Source organism: Myotis yumanensis, unplaced genomic scaffold, assembly GCF_028538775.1.
Source record: "Myotis yumanensis isolate MYYU_CA2020_CCGP unplaced genomic scaffold, mMyoYum1.0.hap1 SCAF_1, whole genome shotgun sequence".
Lineage (NCBI taxonomy): Eukaryota > Metazoa > Chordata > Mammalia > Chiroptera > Vespertilionidae > Myotis > Myotis yumanensis.
The window spans coordinates 239,458,059-239,475,041 of NW_027223752.1; the positions used below are offsets into that span (position 1 = coordinate 239,458,059).

At 50.6% G+C, this 16,983-nt stretch overlaps 1 protein-coding gene across 1 annotated transcript; it reads right to left on the reverse strand.

Moving 5' to 3' along the window:
- Positions 1 to 1,298: 1,298 nt before the first annotated feature.
- LOC139007757 (butyrophilin subfamily 3 member A3-like) lies at positions 1,299 to 13,632 on the reverse strand. Its single transcript, XM_070411387.1, has 9 exons — positions 13,505 to 13,632; positions 12,944 to 13,285; positions 10,754 to 11,035; positions 8,266 to 8,424; positions 8,133 to 8,153; positions 8,022 to 8,048; positions 6,855 to 6,878; positions 6,431 to 6,457; positions 1,299 to 1,960 (listed from the first exon to the last, which is right to left on the reverse strand). Exons 1-9 carry the CDS (start codon positions 13,581 to 13,583, stop codon positions 1,299 to 1,301), a joined length of 1,623 nt encoding a protein of 540 aa, XP_070267488.1. The 5' UTR covers positions 13,584 to 13,632.
- Between the last annotated feature and the right edge of the window lie 3,351 nt (positions 13,633 to 16,983).

Sequence of the window (16,983 nt, forward strand, 5' to 3'; positions counted from 1 at the left end):
CATACAAGCCAAAAGTCTACAAGAAAGTCTCTCCCCTTTCGACGAATTCTGCTCCATTATGATCTGGCTGAAACTAAAGAAATTACTCGAGCACTTAGGGATCTGCAGGCTTCCACAGCTGACACGAGTTTTGCACGCACTTAATCTTCCACTACAGATGTGGTGATTTTTTTTCTGCTCCAGCGGATTCTTTTTCTCCAAGTCCCAGTTCAAGGACGCCAAATGTGAAACCTCAGGACCTCAGGGTGCCCCAAGGTGAAGAGCCTGTGGCCACCGTGCTGCTGTGCCAGGCCCTAGGGTGCTGGGGGGGAAGGGCCCTCCCAGTTGTGAGCCTGGTACAAGGGACCAAGTTCCACTGAGTCTCCGTTCCCATCTGCTTTTATTTATTAGAAGACACAGTTGCCTTTCAGGAGTGCAAACAGACATATCAAAGGTGATGTTTGGTAAACAGTAAGATTATCAGGTTGGGGGAGTTTGCTTTAGGTCATTGAGTCAGCAGTAGGTAATAAAATGCAGATATTCATCCCTGTGACTATGAAAAAGCCCCATTCAGCCTTCTGACCGAATTTCTCCTCGCATTTATATTAATTACTGTTGATCTTGGTTCCCAGCAGTAAGGGAACCTCAGGCTACTCAGGACCCTGCCTAAAAGGAACAACTGGCTGCAAAGGAACAGACTGTAGGTGGAGGGAGGGTCAAAGGTCAAACACCTCCCAGCAGCACTAGTTTCTGCATGAAATACATGTCACCTCCCTGGGCCCTGCCTCCCTTTCCACACTTTCAATGAGGCCCCTCACAGGGGTGTTGTGAGGATTGGTAAGTGAGATTCACCTGGAGCATTGAGCCCAGCACCCACCACATTCTAAGTTACCTGTGAATGTGAGCTATGGTTGCAGGAAGGGAGCTTTAGAAAGTTAATAAAATTCCTGCACCCTGGTCTCCTCATCTGTCATGTGGAAAAGTTGAAAGATAACAAGTAAAGTGCTTCTCTCAGTGAGTTTTTATTTATTTATTTTTTTAAAAAATATATTGTATTGGCTTTTTACAGAGAGGAAGGGGGAGGGATAGAGAGTTAGAAACATCGATGAGAGAGAAACATCGACCAGCTGCCTCCTGCACACCCCCACCTGGGGATGTGCCCGCAACCCAGGTACATGCCCTTGACCGGAATCGAACCTGGGACCCTTCAGTCCGCAGGCCGACGCTCTATCCGCTGAGCCAAACCAATCAGGGCTCTCAGTGAGTTTTTAGTAAATATGTTCCTGCTGTGAGGTTTGGCTGTGCAGCAGGCCCTCAGCTCAGGGCTGGGAAGAGAGAAGCAAAGACTTTACTTCTGCCTGAGGGTCCTCAATGCCATCAGCTGAGCCTGAGGCCACTGGGGTCTCCAGGGAAGGGTCGGGCAGTGGGCCAGACACAAGGGAACTCCCCACTCCTTTTGGTGCTGGGCAAATGGTCAAGGCAGGGAGCTCTTGTGACCAAATCCAGAAAAGAGGCAACAGAGGCCCAGAGAAGGAAGCCTGTGAGAAGGTGTAGATGTATGATCCATCGATGGCATCATAGAACGAGACCTCCCCCCTCTCATAGTCCAGGAAAACCCCCACTCTTTCAGGAGGGTTGGCAATTGTGAGTTTGCTCCAGGGGTCCGTTTGAGCTTGGAAGTCATGCTCATCTAACCGTGCTATTGTCCAGAATCCATTCTGGGGTGTTATTGGAGCATAATATTTTCTCTCCACGTCCTCCCTACACACCCCGAATTGCCACAGTTTCCTGTCCCCGACCTCCACCTCCCAGAAGTGTCTGCCTGAGGTGAAGCTCTCACAGCCCAGCACACAGTAACGATCCTGAAATCTCCTGGGGTTGTCTGGCAGGCTCTGCCATGTGTATGTGTACTGCAAGCTTCTCTGGTCCTCAGAAATAAGGAGGTTGGGGTGCGCAGTGTCCGGATCCAGAATCACGTCCGCTGCAGAGAGTTCCAATGGTGTGGGGTCAGCCATGGTTTCGGGATCTGAGAGCCTCAAGCTCCAAGGCTTGGGTCTGGCTGGAGAGACCTGAGCCCAGAGCCTGGGCTCCCAGCTGCCCTGAGTGTGACCCTCAGCAAAGCCAAGAGAAACCACAGGGCCTGGTGGTCAGTGAGGAGGGGAGGGTGAGGAGGGCTGGGGTCTGCCTAACCCGCATCTCAAGTGGCCACCTTCCTTCTATCTTCCTCCTGTTTCCTCCCCAGAATGACTGTGCCCATCTGTGCTGCAGAGTCACATGGATTCCAAGGGCCCCAACCCTTGCTCTACCCTCCTGAGCTGGACAACTTCCTTTTCTGAACAGTCTCTTAGACACACACACACACACACACACACACACACACACTATGTAATGTACCAAGTCTCAATGTGATATCTGTAAAATGGGAATAAAAATCCACATCTACAGGGTAGAATAAAACAGAATGTGTTCTGTATTTAGCCCAAGGCCAGGCATGGAGGAAGCATTTGGTGTGGACACAGGGACCAGGTCTCTGCTGTGCTGGGGCCATGCTGGGCTCTATGTGATCCTCACTCCCCACCTGCCCCTCCCTCTTTGCCCAGGAATCGTCCTCCTTGGGCAGTGTGCTAGGGGGAGGAAATGAAACATGAGAAACTTACTGAATGTGCTAGGGTGAGGGACTGAGGCATGATGGGGGCTTGTACGGAATGTGGGAGAGGGAGGGACTGCGGCCTGGACTGCGGCCCGATTGTGTCAGGGTCAGGAACCGTGGCAGAGAAAAATTGCTAGATTGTCTTAGAAAAACAATGTGTTATGATACACTCCAGCCAGGTGTGACTCTGTTTACCTCCCCTTTGTACTTATGAACTTTTTATGAACTTCTAATAAAATGCTTTGTAGTTGGTTTTTTTTTTTTTTTTTTTTTTTATTTATTTTTTTTAAATTAAATCTTTATTGTTCAGATTATTACATTTGTTCCTCTTTTTTCCCCCCATAACTCCCCTGCTTCCAGCTCCCACCCCACCCTCCACCCTCACTCCCCACCCACTGTGTTCATCCATAGGTGCATGATTTTTGTCCAGTCACTTCCCGCATCTCCCACACCCCTTTTTCCCCCAAGAATAGTCAGTCTATTCCCTTTCTATGTCCCTGATTCTATTATAATCACCAGTTCATTCTGTACATCAGGTTATTTATTCACTTGATTCTTAGATTCATTTGTTGATAGATGCATGTTTGTTGTTCATAATTTGTATCTTTACCTTTTTCTTCTTCTTCCTCTTCTTAAAGGATACCTTTCAGCATTTCATATAATACTGGTTTGGCGGTGGTGAACTCCTTTAGCTTTTCCTTATCTGTGAAGCTCTTTATCTGACCTTCAATTCTGAATGATAGCTTTGCTGGATAAAGTAATCTTGGTTGTAGGTTCTTGGTATTCAGCACTTTGAATATTTCTTGCCATTCCCTTCTGGCCTGCAAAGTTTCTGTTGAGAAATCAGCTGACAGTCGTATGGGTATTCCCTTGTAGGTAATTGAGCCTCTTTCTCTTGCTGCTTTTAAGATTTTCTCTTTGTCTTTTGCTCTTGGCATTTTAATGATGATGTGTCTTGGTGTGGTCCTCTTTGGATTCCTTTTGTTTGGGGTTCTCTGCGCTTCTTGGACCTGTAAGTCCATTTCTTTCACCAGGTGGGGGAAGTTTTCTGCCATTATTTCTTGAAATAGGTTTTCAATATCTTGCTGTCTCTCATCTTCTGGCACCCCTATAATTCTGATATTGGTCCGCTTGAAACTGTCCCAGAGGCTCCTTACACTATCTTCACACTTTCGGATTCTTTTTTCATTTTGCTTTTCCAATTGGGTGTTTTTTGTCGAATCTTTGGTTTGATTATTGTACTCCTCTGGTCTGCTATTGGGTATAATATTCTTTATTTCAGTCCGTGTATGCTTACTTTCTAATTTCTTTATCGTAGCATCGAGGGTCTCATTAGTTTTCGTGAGGCTCTGCACAAATTTATGGCAAGCCCTCAAAATTGCGATTCTTAGCTCCATATCCTCCATTTCTGTCATGTTTTTTTGTCTCCGCATCTTTTATGCTTTCTTGGTGCACCCCCTTGTGGTCTCTGTGCGCAGTCTTGTTCTAGCCAAGCCTTAATTGTTGTAGTTAACACTAGAGGGGTTTGACCACCAGGCCGGCTGGCTGTGGAAATCAGCTGTATGGAAAACGTCTGCCTTCTGGGGAGGTGCTAATCCAGCCTTTGCCTGAGGCAATCGGCAAATGGCTGTGCGCAGGTTTTGGGCGGGGCGGGATCAACAGGGCGGGCGGAGGGAGCAGTTATGGCCACGCTCAGTCCCGTTCCCAGAGGCTCTGCTTCTCAGAACCCCGGCAGCCACTGCAAACCTCGGAGAGAAAGCTGCCCTCAGGTCCCAACTGATGCCGGATAATCCCGCTTCTCCCGTTTGAGTCTGGGTCCCTAGAGACTCGCCCGGATCTGGAGCCCAGAGTCTGAGACTCACTCCCGGCAGAAAACGACAACCGCGCCCTCAGCCACCAGCCCGCTTTGCGCGCGCACCTCGGTACCTTTGTATTTTCCACACTGCGCCGCCTCTGAGCCTCGATTTGCTGTTCTCTTTCCTTCTAGTTGTAGAGTCTCTCTTCAGCCAGCCTTCCTGTGGTTCTGGGTGATGTCCGTTCAGTCTTTTAGTTGTATTTTTGAAATGGTTGTTTGCGGCAGCGGTCTCCGGTGTTTACCTACGCCGCCATCTTGGTCTCTCCCCTGTAGTTGGTTTTTTTCTTTTTTTTCTAACACTGTAATTTTGCTATAAAAATCATACTGCACTCTTGCTCTCTGACACATGCTGCAAACCTTCCCAGAGGGGGAAGGTGCGGGCTGTAGTCAGCTGGCCAGCTTAATAAAGGCTCCTAAATTGCCGAAACCGGTGTGGCTCACTGGATAGAGCGTCGGCCTGCGGACTGAAGGGTCCCAGGTTCGATTCCGGTCAGGGGCATGTACCTGGGTTGCGCGCACATCCCCGGTGGGGGATGTGCAGGAGGCAGCTGATCGATGTTTCTCTCTCATCGATGTTTCTGACTCTCTATCTCTCTCCCTTCCTCTCTGTAAAAAATCAATAAAATATATAAAAATAAAAAAATAAATAAATAAAGGCTCCTAAATTTAAATTCTGAGTCGGTGGTCTATCTCGCTGAGCCAACCCATAACAGGCAGCATCACTGGGCTCTCTTGCCTCTGGCCACCTGCTGGCTTTGGCCAAGGGCAGTACTGGCTGAAGACTGGAGGGAAGACAGAGCACGCCTCCTCTCAGGCAGCCTCTCCCTGAGCCACAGCCTCTCCCTGAGCCACAGCCTCCTCAGGGCTCCAGGGACTGCTCCCCGACCCTCTGCCTTGGGCCTGGGGATGGTGGCAGCTCCCACTGCTGTGAGCCTGGGGCACTGCTCTTCCTTGTGGTTTCCCTTAACGCCACCCCTGCCTCTGGAGGTAGGTCCTTCCCTAAACCCTCTGTAATCACTGGGCAGATGTGGCTGAATCAAACCAACTCCATCTCTGTGTCTCCAATTTCCTTCATGTTCTCATTCTGTGACCTTTGATCAACCTCCCTGTCCTCAGCAGGCACACCAAAGCCTTCAGGGTGATGATGTGTGGTCCTTAAAATGTAGCCATAACCAGTTCTGTTAGTAACACCAGAACGACATGACAAGGGGTCAACACCTAATGTGATGGTATCAATTATAAAGAACCTTCCACCACAAGACCCCAGGAGGTATGGCTGGTGCTGCCACACTGTTTGTCTCTTTGTCCTGTCAACCATTAGTACCCGAGTTGTGTGTTAAAAAAGTACTGTAACAGGTCCGTGAGTGATGAGTTGTCTGTGCAGACTGACACGTAGTCTGTCCACCCCAACCCCACACCCCTGTGAGGAAATGACTCTATAATACAGTCTGTCATAATCTAAGGAGTCGTCTACATCATTTTTACATCCTAAGAACCTCCTCCTGACTGTGGTCATTACGGTCAGACGCATGCCCATCATAAACCAGCCATGGCTTCCCTCTTGGAGTTTTGACCAACACACACTCATCACCTCGTCTAGTCTCACCTCCACCCTCACATAGTAGGAATAGCCACCATCATCTCAAAGGAACTCAGAGACATGGCACACCTTGAGGAGGCTCAGGGCAGGAGGGGCAGCAGCTGGGCCAGGTCACCTCCTCCCTCTCCCTCCAGTCCCTGCCCCCAGCTCCACCCCTTATGCCTCCTCCTTCCCACACAGACCTGGGGAAGTCCAGGGCAGCAGCTGTCCCTGGCTCTGTTGGCAGCAGATGGGCACACTGTGGGGACCTCATGCCACCCACCCCCAGGTGTCCCCCACTCAAGAGCTGGAGAAGAAAAAGAGAGCCCCTCTGTTGTTGTCCCAGGGAACACAGTGACTCACTCACCAGGTTGGTAAAGGGCCATCTTCCATGCTGAAAGGAAGGAGACACAGGTAAGGAAATGTCATCATTTCTATTCTCCCTGCATCATTCTCCTCACTGAGCCTCTTCCCTCTCCTTCCCACCAATATCTAGTTTCCTTCCTCCACAGCTCTGAGGAGGAGGCATAAAAGCTCTCAGAATGTTGGGCTTCCCTCCATCACGGTGGGGCTGTGGGTGATGGGGCCAGGCTGTGCCCAGGTGTGGGCATGTATGGCAGCAGGTGAGGGGACGCTGTATCTGGGAGGTCCTCTCTGGGTGTCCAGAGAGGCAGGGTGGTCCTCCACAGAACAGGAGCTCTGAGCAGGGTCTGATGACCCCTTACCAGCACAGAAAGGGTTTAAGGACTTGGTACACAAGTGCCAGGAACCAGGGAGCATGAGTCACTCACCAGCAAAGGAATGAGACTTATCACCTGCAAAGGAAGGAGGCAGGGTCACCTCAACTGTCATTTCTGAGTCCTTTCCTCTCTCTCCTTTTGACCCCCTACCTCCCTCTCCCTCCGCCTATTCTGCTCCCTGCTCCCCCCTCCTCTTTAGAGTCACCTGCACCTAGTGACCCGCAGGCACCGAGTGGGGCTTTCCCAGCTGCACCTGCAGGTCTGTCCGGTACGTGTCTGTACAGCAGTCACCTTTAACCATCGTTTCACTTTCTGAAGTTTCAGCTACCCTCTGTCACCCACAGTTGGAAAATGTTAAATGGAAAATTCCAGAAATAAGCAATTCATAAGTTTATAATTGCACATCATTCTGAGCAGTGTGATGACACCTGTGCCATCCATGTCTGACATGCCAACCTGAGGACATCCCTGTCCCCAGCATGTCCGCCCTGTGTCCCTCCCATGAGTCACTTAGTCACTGAGGAGCCGGCTCTGTGGTCAGATCTGCCTCAGCATCACCGGGCTTGTGTGAATGACCCATCATTGCAGCGATGCTGGCCATTGGGGTGTGGCAATGAGAAGCCTTCCTTTAAGTGAGGAGAAACCTACTATACACAGGATGTGGTGCTATCCATGGGCCAGGCACCCACTGGGGTCATGGATCCCATGGGCTTGGCATATGAGGTGACTGTCTTCCTCCTGTACCTGGAATAGGCTTGCCGTGTACATACGTGTATGCATATGTGTGCTGAAATCCATTGATCTCAATTTGCATGATTTCCTGCCATTTTCCAAAAAGAATTGGGTGACTTAATGAGAAAATTTCAGGCACTACTTTTCAGCAGTTATGATAAATCTGGGACAGCTGACACCAGCCCCTCCTCTTTGAAGAGAGTGTTCTCTCTCCTTCTGGTTTCCTCTCCGCAGCCTATAGATTCTGTACAGGAGTCAGGGAGGGAGGACTCCCATCCTGAGTCCATCTCCCCTCTCCTTTCTGGGGTTCCCTGGACATGTGGGTGCGAGCGGCCTGGTGGAGGGAGCCTGACCCCTTTCTCCAGGGAGGAAACCCGGCCGACCTCCCCCATCAGCATCCTCATTCCTTCCCCTGGGCGGTCAGGGGTGAGGAAGGGGCTGGACAGGTCCCAGCAGAGAGTCTCAGAGGCAGGTCCAGGTACTCACGTGCCAGGTACTGCTGCTTTATCCTTCCTGCAGGGGAAACGGGAGGGGTCAGTGAGGGGGTAACCAGGGACCCCAGAACCCGCGAGGAGGGGGGTTGGGGCCGGGACTTACTGAGCTCCTCCTGCAGCTTCTCTGGAAATAAGCAGAAAGAGAAGGTGTTATCGTGGGGATGGAAGTGGGGACCCGCGCAGTGGGTGGGAGGCCTGGGGCGCGGAGGTCCCACCCACCTGCTGCCAGGCCTCACCTTTGGCGCTTCGCTCGCTCTCCTTCTCCTGGCTCAAGGTCCAGATTCTCTTCTGCTGCAGCCACCTTGAGATCACCGCCCCGACCAGGAGCCCCAGCAGAGACAGAAGGGTCACCCCGAAGGCCGCCCGCCAGGGCTTCGCGCTGGAGAAGAAGGGGCCTGCGGAGGGAAAGCCTCAGCTGCTCGTTGGAAGGGTCCTGGGGTCTCCAGGAGGGGAAGCGACATTGCTCTTCCCAGAGTGCCCAGAACTCTCCCGTCACACAGACTAGTGTCCTCATGTCTGGCTCTCACATGGGAACAGTCAGAATATAATGTACACACAGTCACTGGAGCCTCTTCTCCACCCCCTCCCCCATGTATCAGCATCTCATCAGCGGCTTAACCTGCTGCCTCAGAAGGTGACCTTTGGGGCTGGAGGGCTGGGGTCACATTCAGGGTCCTCTGCCTAAGCAGCTCTGTGACCTTGAACCAGTGACTTAGCCCTTCTGTCCTCAGTGTCCTCATCGGCAGAGCATGACGTTAATGCTCTAAAGTCCCTGACACGACGTCAGTGCCATGCGAGAGTTTATTCATTTTAAAAACATGAACATCTTCTTATTTTTCTCGCTTACACCACCAGCATTTGCAGGATAGCCTCAGGCAAAGGCTAGATTAGCACCTCCCCAGAGGACAGAAGTTTTCCCACAGCTGATTCTCACAGCCAGTCGGCCTGGAGGTCAAATCCCTCTAGTATTAACTACAACAATCAAGGCTTATCTACAACAAGACTGCGCACAAAGACCACTAGGGGGTGTACCAAGAAAGCGTAAAAAATGCGAAGACAAAGAAACAGGACAAAACTATCAAGGGAGGATATTGAGTTCAGAACCACACTTTTGAGGTCTCTCAAGAGGCTTCTAGAGTCTGTCGATAAACTTGATGAGATGTACAGGAAATCTAATGAGACCCTTGATGGTGTGATAAAGAACCAACTAGAAATTAAGCATACACTGACTGAAATAAAGAATATTATACAGACTCCCAACAGCAGACCAGAGGATCGCAAGAATCAAGTCAAAGATTTGAAATGTGAAGAAGCGAGAAACACCCAACCGGAAAAGCAAAATGAAAAAAGAACCCAAAAATACGAAGATAGTGTAAGGAGCCTCTGGGACAGCTTCAAGCCTACAAACATCAGAATTATAGGGGTGCCAGAAGATGAGAGAGAGCAAGATATTGAAAACCTATTTAAAGAAATAATGGCAGAAAACTTTCCCCACCTGGTGAAAGAAATGGACTTACAGGTCCAAGAAGCGCAGAGAACCCCAAACAAAAGGAATCCAAAGAGGACCACACCAAGACACATCATAATTAAAATGCCAAGAGCAAAAGACAAAGAGAGAATCCTAAAAGCAGCAAGAGAAAGAAACTCAGTTACCTACAAGGGAGTACCCATACGACTGTCAGCTGATTTCTCAACAGAAACTATGCAGGCCAGAAGGGAATGGCAAGAAATATTCAAAGTGATGAATACCAAGAACCTACAACCAAGATTACTTTATCCAGCAAAGCTATCATTCAGAATTGAAGGTCAGATAAAGAGCTTCACAGATAAGGAAAAGCTAAAGGAGTTTATCACCACCAAACCAGTATTATATGAAATGCTGAAAGGTATCCTTTAAGAAGAGGAAGAAGAAGAAAAAGGTAAAGATACAAATTATGAACAACAAACATGTATCTATCAACAAGTGAATCTAAAAATCAAGTGAATAAATAATCTGATGAACAGTATGAACTGGTGATTGTAATAGAATCAGGGACATAGAAAGGGAATGGACTGACTATTCTTGGGGGGGAAAGGGGTGTGGGAGATGCGGGAAGAGATTGGACAAAAATCGTGCACCTATGGATGAGGACAGTGGGTGGGGAGTGAGGGCGGAGGGTGGGGTGGGAGCTGGAAGGAGGGGAGTCATGGGGGGGAAAAAAGAGGAACCAATGTAATCTGAACAATAAAGATTTAATTTAAAAAAATTAAAAATTAAAAAAAAAACGTCTAAGAGTAACTGTCCCCCCACAGTCCTGCCATCAGTGTTACCAACCACATGGCTTGTTTGCTGCCCATCTCACAGGTGGGAACGTCTCCCTGCTCAGTGAGACGGGACCCCCTTCCCCGAGGTGTTTCCTTCTGGGAACCGTTCATTTCTGTGCGGAGCTGTTTCCTGTTTTGAGGAGCTCAGCCCTTTCTCCAGGACGTGTCTGCACACACTGTCCCCACTTTGTCATGTGTTTGCGGACAGTTACCATCTGCCCGTCCCCATCGCCTGTCCCAGGTGGAGGCAGCAGGGATGCTCAGAAAATGCTGTGACATCAACAGCTTCAAGGGGCAAAGGGCACCCAGGTCCCTGCTCTGAGCCTTGTGTTCACTGCACAGACCCAGGTCAGCAGCAGACACTCAGGCCTCCTTCTCCCAGTGGCCACAGCTGAGCTCAGTGTGGGGCCGGGCACTCACCTGCAATGGAGACCCTGGCTGTCTTCTCCTGGCTGAGCAGGGGGTTTCTGACGACACAGGAGACCCCCTTCCCAGAGCCGCCTTTCAGGATCACAGAGGACGTGGCTGCGTACAGACCCTCTCCATCTGCAGCCCCAGGCGCTGCCATGGCGGGCAAGCTCTCTCCGCCTTCACCTCTCCACTCTACGTGGGGCTGTGGGTACCAGCCTGCAGACGTGCACTCCACACGGATCCGTCCATCTTCATTGTCCTTCATTTCAACGTGAAGATCAGAGCCCAGGGCTGGGGAAGGAAGAGGGAGCCTGAGTCATGGGGAGGCCTCTGTGTTGGTGAGGGTCCATCAGGAACGGGGGTTCACTCCACTAGATCACGCAGGCAGGGTTCACTGAGGAGCTGTTACCACGTGTGCTGTGCAGGGGAGACTGTTCCATGACGTGACCACTGCCTGATCCTCGTGGACCCTCGAACCCACAGGATCTCCCACCCACACCTTCCTTCCTGTGCAAGGCAGGGCTGTGCCCAAGATAGAGAAATGATGTTGGACATGAACAATGTCATGGAACAGCAGCATCAGATCCAGCTGCATGTGGGCCAGAACAGAGGCTGCTTCCCATGGAGCCTCTCAGAGACACCTGGACCCTTCCCCTGCCCAGTGCTGGTTCCTGGAACTGGCCCTCACCAGCCCTAAGCATGTAAGTCATTCCCCCTTATCTGGGTGGGTCATGTCCCAGTCCCCTATCTATCCTGCCTGTCCTGTGTGAGGTTTAGGCTTTGCCAGGTGGTGGGGAGGATGTGCACGTTCTATTGCTGAAGCCCACACTATTTCTGGTATGAGAGTCACCATGGTGAACTCTTTTTTTAAAAAAATATTTTTTATTGATTTTTTTGCAGAGAGGAAAGGAGAGGGATAGAGTTAGAAACATCGTTGAGAGAGAAACATCGATCAGCTGCCCCCTGCACACCCCCTCCTGGGGATGTGCCCGAAACCAAGGTACATGCCCTTGACTGGAATTGAACCTGGGACCCTTCAGTCCGCAGGCTGACGCTCTATCCACCGAGCCAAACCGGTCAGGGCCCATGGTGAACTCTTGATATAATTAATCTAGATTTTACAGCCTCTCTTTCAGTTCTTTGGACTCAGGAAATTTTTATTTTGTGGTTGTGGAAGGGGAAAGACTACACTAACAGTGAGCTGTTACCACCAGTCCCTAAATTTGTAGCCAAGGGGAAGTGGTAGAATCCTTTTGAGGACTTGAAAGAACCCAGTCCTGTAGGGAGGAATTTCTTAAGAGGAACTGTGGTCTCAGGAAGAGACTGTAGGTGGCTGAAGAGGCCCTGCAGGGAGAAAGCCAGGACCTCCCACCCACACCTTCCTTCCTGTGCAAGGCAGGGCTGTGCCCAAGATAGAGAAATGACGTTGGACACGAACAACTTCATGGAACAGCAGCATCAGACAAGGATGCTTTGTCCCTGTGATGGGTCAGGACAAAACAAGACTACTCAGTCATCAGATCCGAACACAGAATAAATCATGAACAGTGTCCAGACCACAGCAACCAGCAATCATCTCCTGTCCTAGGAGTGAGTGACCAGTTACACCCACACCCTCCTGACAGCATCTGGTCCAGAGCAAAGCCCTCCTTCCATAAACCCTCCCATAGTCCCCTATCAGCCCAAAGTTACACCAAGTCCCCCTGACACCCCCTCATGGGGACACCCCATGTTTCCACACTGTGTGTTCTCCTCACTGCAGCTAGTACCAAACTCAACTTGTTCTACTGCAGGAGTGATCCTGGGGCCTTTGGTTGAGGACCTGGCAGCACAGGTGCTGTCCCTGCAGCTCAGCCTCCCTGGACCCACAGCAGCGAACACCTGGGGGGCCCAGGTCCACTGCCTGGAACACAGCTGAACCCACTCTACTGTGTGCCCCCCACGAGGGAAGGTTTCCTCAGCCTTCCTGCCCCGACCCCACATCCCTGCTGAGACCCTGGTGGCTGCAGGAGGGGCGTCTTCACTTGGTTCAGGAGGAGCCCTTCCTGCAGGAAAACCTGCGTCTGTCAAGGGCCCAGAGAAGCAGAGGTGGAGGAGGGAGGCAGCTGCTGGGGTGTAGGCAGAGGTCTGTGAGGTGGGCTTGGAGCCTGTGTCCCCAGTTCCCAAAGAAGAAGGAGCTCAAAACAGGCTCAGGCTCACCTGCAACCTTCAGCTCCACCTGGGCTTTTGCAAAGAAATCGGCATCTTGGAAATAACACTGGTAGGTTCCACTGTCAGAGGCTCTGACCTTGTGAATCCGCAGAGCAGCCTTCCCCTCAGCGATGTCCTCTCTTAAAATGGACGTTCTCCCTCGATACTCTGCTATCTCTGTTCCTTCCTTGCCGTCTGCATATCCACGCACCACCTGCCTGAGGTCGGATCGCACCCACATCAGCTCCATGGTCTCAGCGCTCATCTTCGGGGACAGGTGACAGGGCAGCTCAGCAACTTCACCCACCATGGCCAGGATGGGCTCAGGGGGTCCAATCACAGCAAACTGAGCTGGTGAACAGAAAGGGGTGCACCATCAGAGGGAGCTGGAGGCCAGAGGGTAAGGGGGTGTCCCAGGTAGGGAGGGCGAGGTAAGAAACACCTAGAAAAGGACTCAGTTCTGACAGGTGTACAGTGTAGATGGGCCTCCCAGGTGTGGGGAGGACTCCAAGGTTCTGACTGGGCATTATAGGTAACTGCTCCCGGTACATAAATGCAGATGGTCCTTACCTGAGCAGGGCGTGAGCAGCTGGACCAAGGTGAGGCAGACGGGGAGGTGGAGCAGATGGAAGGCCAGGGACCTCATCATTGTTGGCTGTTGTGCAGACAGAGAGACACCAGAAGGAGCTGGTAGAAATGACGACCTGGAGGAAGATGGAGAATCCACATGAGACCTCTGCTTCTCCAGGCCCAACTCCAGGTGCAGCCACCATCACTGGTGACCCCAGAGCCTCCTCTGAAATTGAAGCATAGTAATCCCTCCTTTGGAAAACTGCTGTTTGAACTACTTTGTTATTCGTAGACAGTCTCTTGTTCTATAGCCCAACTCTGTTATTATTAGATAGTCCCTTATTCTGTAAAATAACTGTTTTAGTTTGAATAATAAAAAAAGATAAACACTTAACTGTCTAACCTTGCAAGCTAGCCGTCTGACGTAATAGGCAAATACTGACAATGATTCCCATATTCTCATGCCAAGTGTTTGTTCATTATGTATCCAAGATTACAAGCTGTCTGCAAAAATAACTCACACAAAGCTCTTTGTAAAATCTGCAGACAAAGAGCTTGAAAGGTATAAATAGGGAAAACTTCCTCTATGTCTTTGCTCAGAGATTTGGGAGACACCTCCCTCTGAGCCCGTGTGTAATAAAGACTCCTAACTAATCGACTCATTAAGGCGTCATGCATCTAGCTCGCTGATTTATGATACAACAAAATGTCTGCTTGGGAGTCTCTTCACCTTGACTCCAACATGGAAAACCTCCCTAAAGGATTAACCCTAAGTGTCTGTCCCTTGGCCCTGGCCACCTGGGAGTCCTGGGCTCTGCTGTCCAATGGGCTCACAAGCTTCCACTTGCTCACACTTCCTGGACAGCCTGTCCGCGCCTCCAGCATCTCACTCTGATTAACGCAGGACCCCCCACTCTGAGCCCCGGTTCCACTAGGGCCCCTCAGTCTCTGCTCCACACCACAACCCGAATGCTCCTGCCTCCCTCACTTCACGCCTCTCCTCAGCCTCCAGGGGCTCCCACTGCCCTCGGAGCAGGAGCTGGAGTCCTCTGCTCCCTGCACTTTCTACATTATCTGAATGTTTGAAATGTTAAGATTTCAGAGAGAGGAATGTATTTCCACTGATTTTCAGGGATGGTTATTGCATTTTATTTCTTGTTATAACCGACTTTAAAATGAAAAGACTCATAAAAATAAAATATAAAATTTACAGTGGTAATCCTATACTTTGCTTCATATGAATGTAAATATTTCTGGACCTATTTCAGAGATTATATATATATACACCGAGTGGCCAGATTATTATGACCACCTGACGTTTGTAGGCAAATTATCTATAATTTCGCGCTGAAGTTGCTAGAGGGCCAGATCATTATAAACGTCTGAGTAGCACAACATACCTAAGTATCGTTGCTGATAAAGTTCATCCTATCATGTTGATGGCGTATCCCAACAAGATGGCTTCTTCCAAACAAGACAATGCGCCATGCCACGGTGCTCGTATTGTGCAGGAGTGGTTTCAAGAACATGAGGGAGACCTTACCTTGCTTAGGTGGCCCCCACAATCACCAGATCTCCATCCAATTGAGCATTTGTGGGACGAAGTTAAAAGAGCCACCAGGCAGCTGGTTCCACAACCATCAGATCTCACAGAACTGGACAGTGCTATTCATCAGGCATGGTGTCAGCTTCCTCGCATCACCTTTCAACCTCTCGTGGAGTCAATGCCAAGAAGAATCGCCGCAGTATTGAAGGCAGAAGGTGGCCCAGTGAAGTACTGATGGGGTGGTCATAATAATCTGGCCACTCAGTGTGTGTGTGTGTGTGTGTGTGTGTATAAAATATATGTCATGTATACACTTTAACAGCTGATGGCTCAATTTTGAAAATTAAATATATTTTGCCGTAGCCAGTTTGGCTCAGTGGATAGAGCATCAACCTCCCAGGTTAGATTCCCATCAAGGGTACATACCCTGTTTGCAGGCTCCTCCCTGGTCCGGGCCCTGGTCCAGGCACATGCAGGAGGCAAACAATCGATGTCTTTCTCTCACATTGATGTTTCTCTGTCTTTCTGTCTTTCACTCTCCCTATCTAATCTAATAATAGAGGAATAAGCAAATTTGTCTGTTACAGCATCATGTCATGTCACGACTGGATCAGCAGGCTGCGTCCCCGCCCTCTACTCAGGCAGCTGCAAGGCCCGGGGTAGGAGAGGATACGTAGGAGGGGATAAGAATGGAGAGGGAGAGGAAGGCAGGCCTGCATGCAGACTGGCCGAGAGGAGAAACAAATACAGAAAGGGAACAAGAAAAAGCCGCAGGAATGAAAAAGGGAAGAAGAAAACTCGGGGCTGCATGTGGAAGGGGATGGCGGCCACCAACCGCAGGGCGGGGTGGGGGGGGTTGGGGGGGTGGAGCAGGTGCACCTGGTGAGGGGTGGGGTGCAGGTGGCGCAGAGCAGGGAGCAGGGAGCCCTGCCCAGACACTGGAGGAGGGTGGTGGCGGCCATTGGCGGGGAGGCACCCACGGGTCTGGGACGGAGTGGAGGATGGTCCAAGGCCTTCTGGGTGGAGGCGCTCCTGCTTCGCGGCACCAACACCCAGGCCATGCGGGCCTCAGCCACCCTCGCTGGGCCGGGCGTCCCAGGCAGGGACTGGGAGCAGGACAGCAGCGGGGAGGCCGGGGAAGTGGGGGCGGTGAACACCTGGCTGGGGCTGAGCCCTGGGCTGGGGGTTAACATCCCCCCCGCCCCCCACCACCACCAACGGAAGCTTTAAGAAGGGAAGAAGCCCTGACCGGTTTGGCTCAGTGGATAGAGCGTCGGCCTGCGGACTGAAGGGTCCCAGGTTCGATTCCGGTCAAGGGCATGTACCTGGGTTGCGGGCACATCCCCAGTGGGGGGTGTGCAGGAGGCAGCTGATCGATGTTTCTCTCTCATCGATGTTTCTGACTCTCTATCTCTCTCCATTCCTCTCTGCAAAAAATCAATAAAATATATTTTTTTTAAAAAAGAAGGGAGGCCGGGAAGAACTTTATAAAGGAGTCGGTAGAGAGCAGAGTTAAAGAAGGAAAGAGGATGTGTGAGTGAACTGTAGGCGCTATAATGAAAATCAAGTATAGTTGTGTACTGGGGACAGATTTTAAAAGTAGGAGTCAGAAAAGAAAAAAGAGAAATGAGAGTGAATAATTAGGCAGGTAGATAGATATTAAAACAGTGGAAGTAAGTAGAGCAGAGTGTATGGGAAAGGTAGGATGAGAGAGGAAGAGGGAGGGAAGGAAAGCTTTAAAGGGGAGCCGGTAGAGCTTCAAAGGAGAATGGGAAGAAGGAAGAAATGGGGGAGGGAGCAAAGCAGGTCTGAGGGAGGAAGTGAAGAAAAAAATTAAGGTGGAAAGGAAGGGAAAGGGGAGGGAGGACAGGGGTAAAGATAGAGGAAAGAAGGGATGTGGGGAGGGAAGGAAGGTGGGAGAAAGATGGGAAGA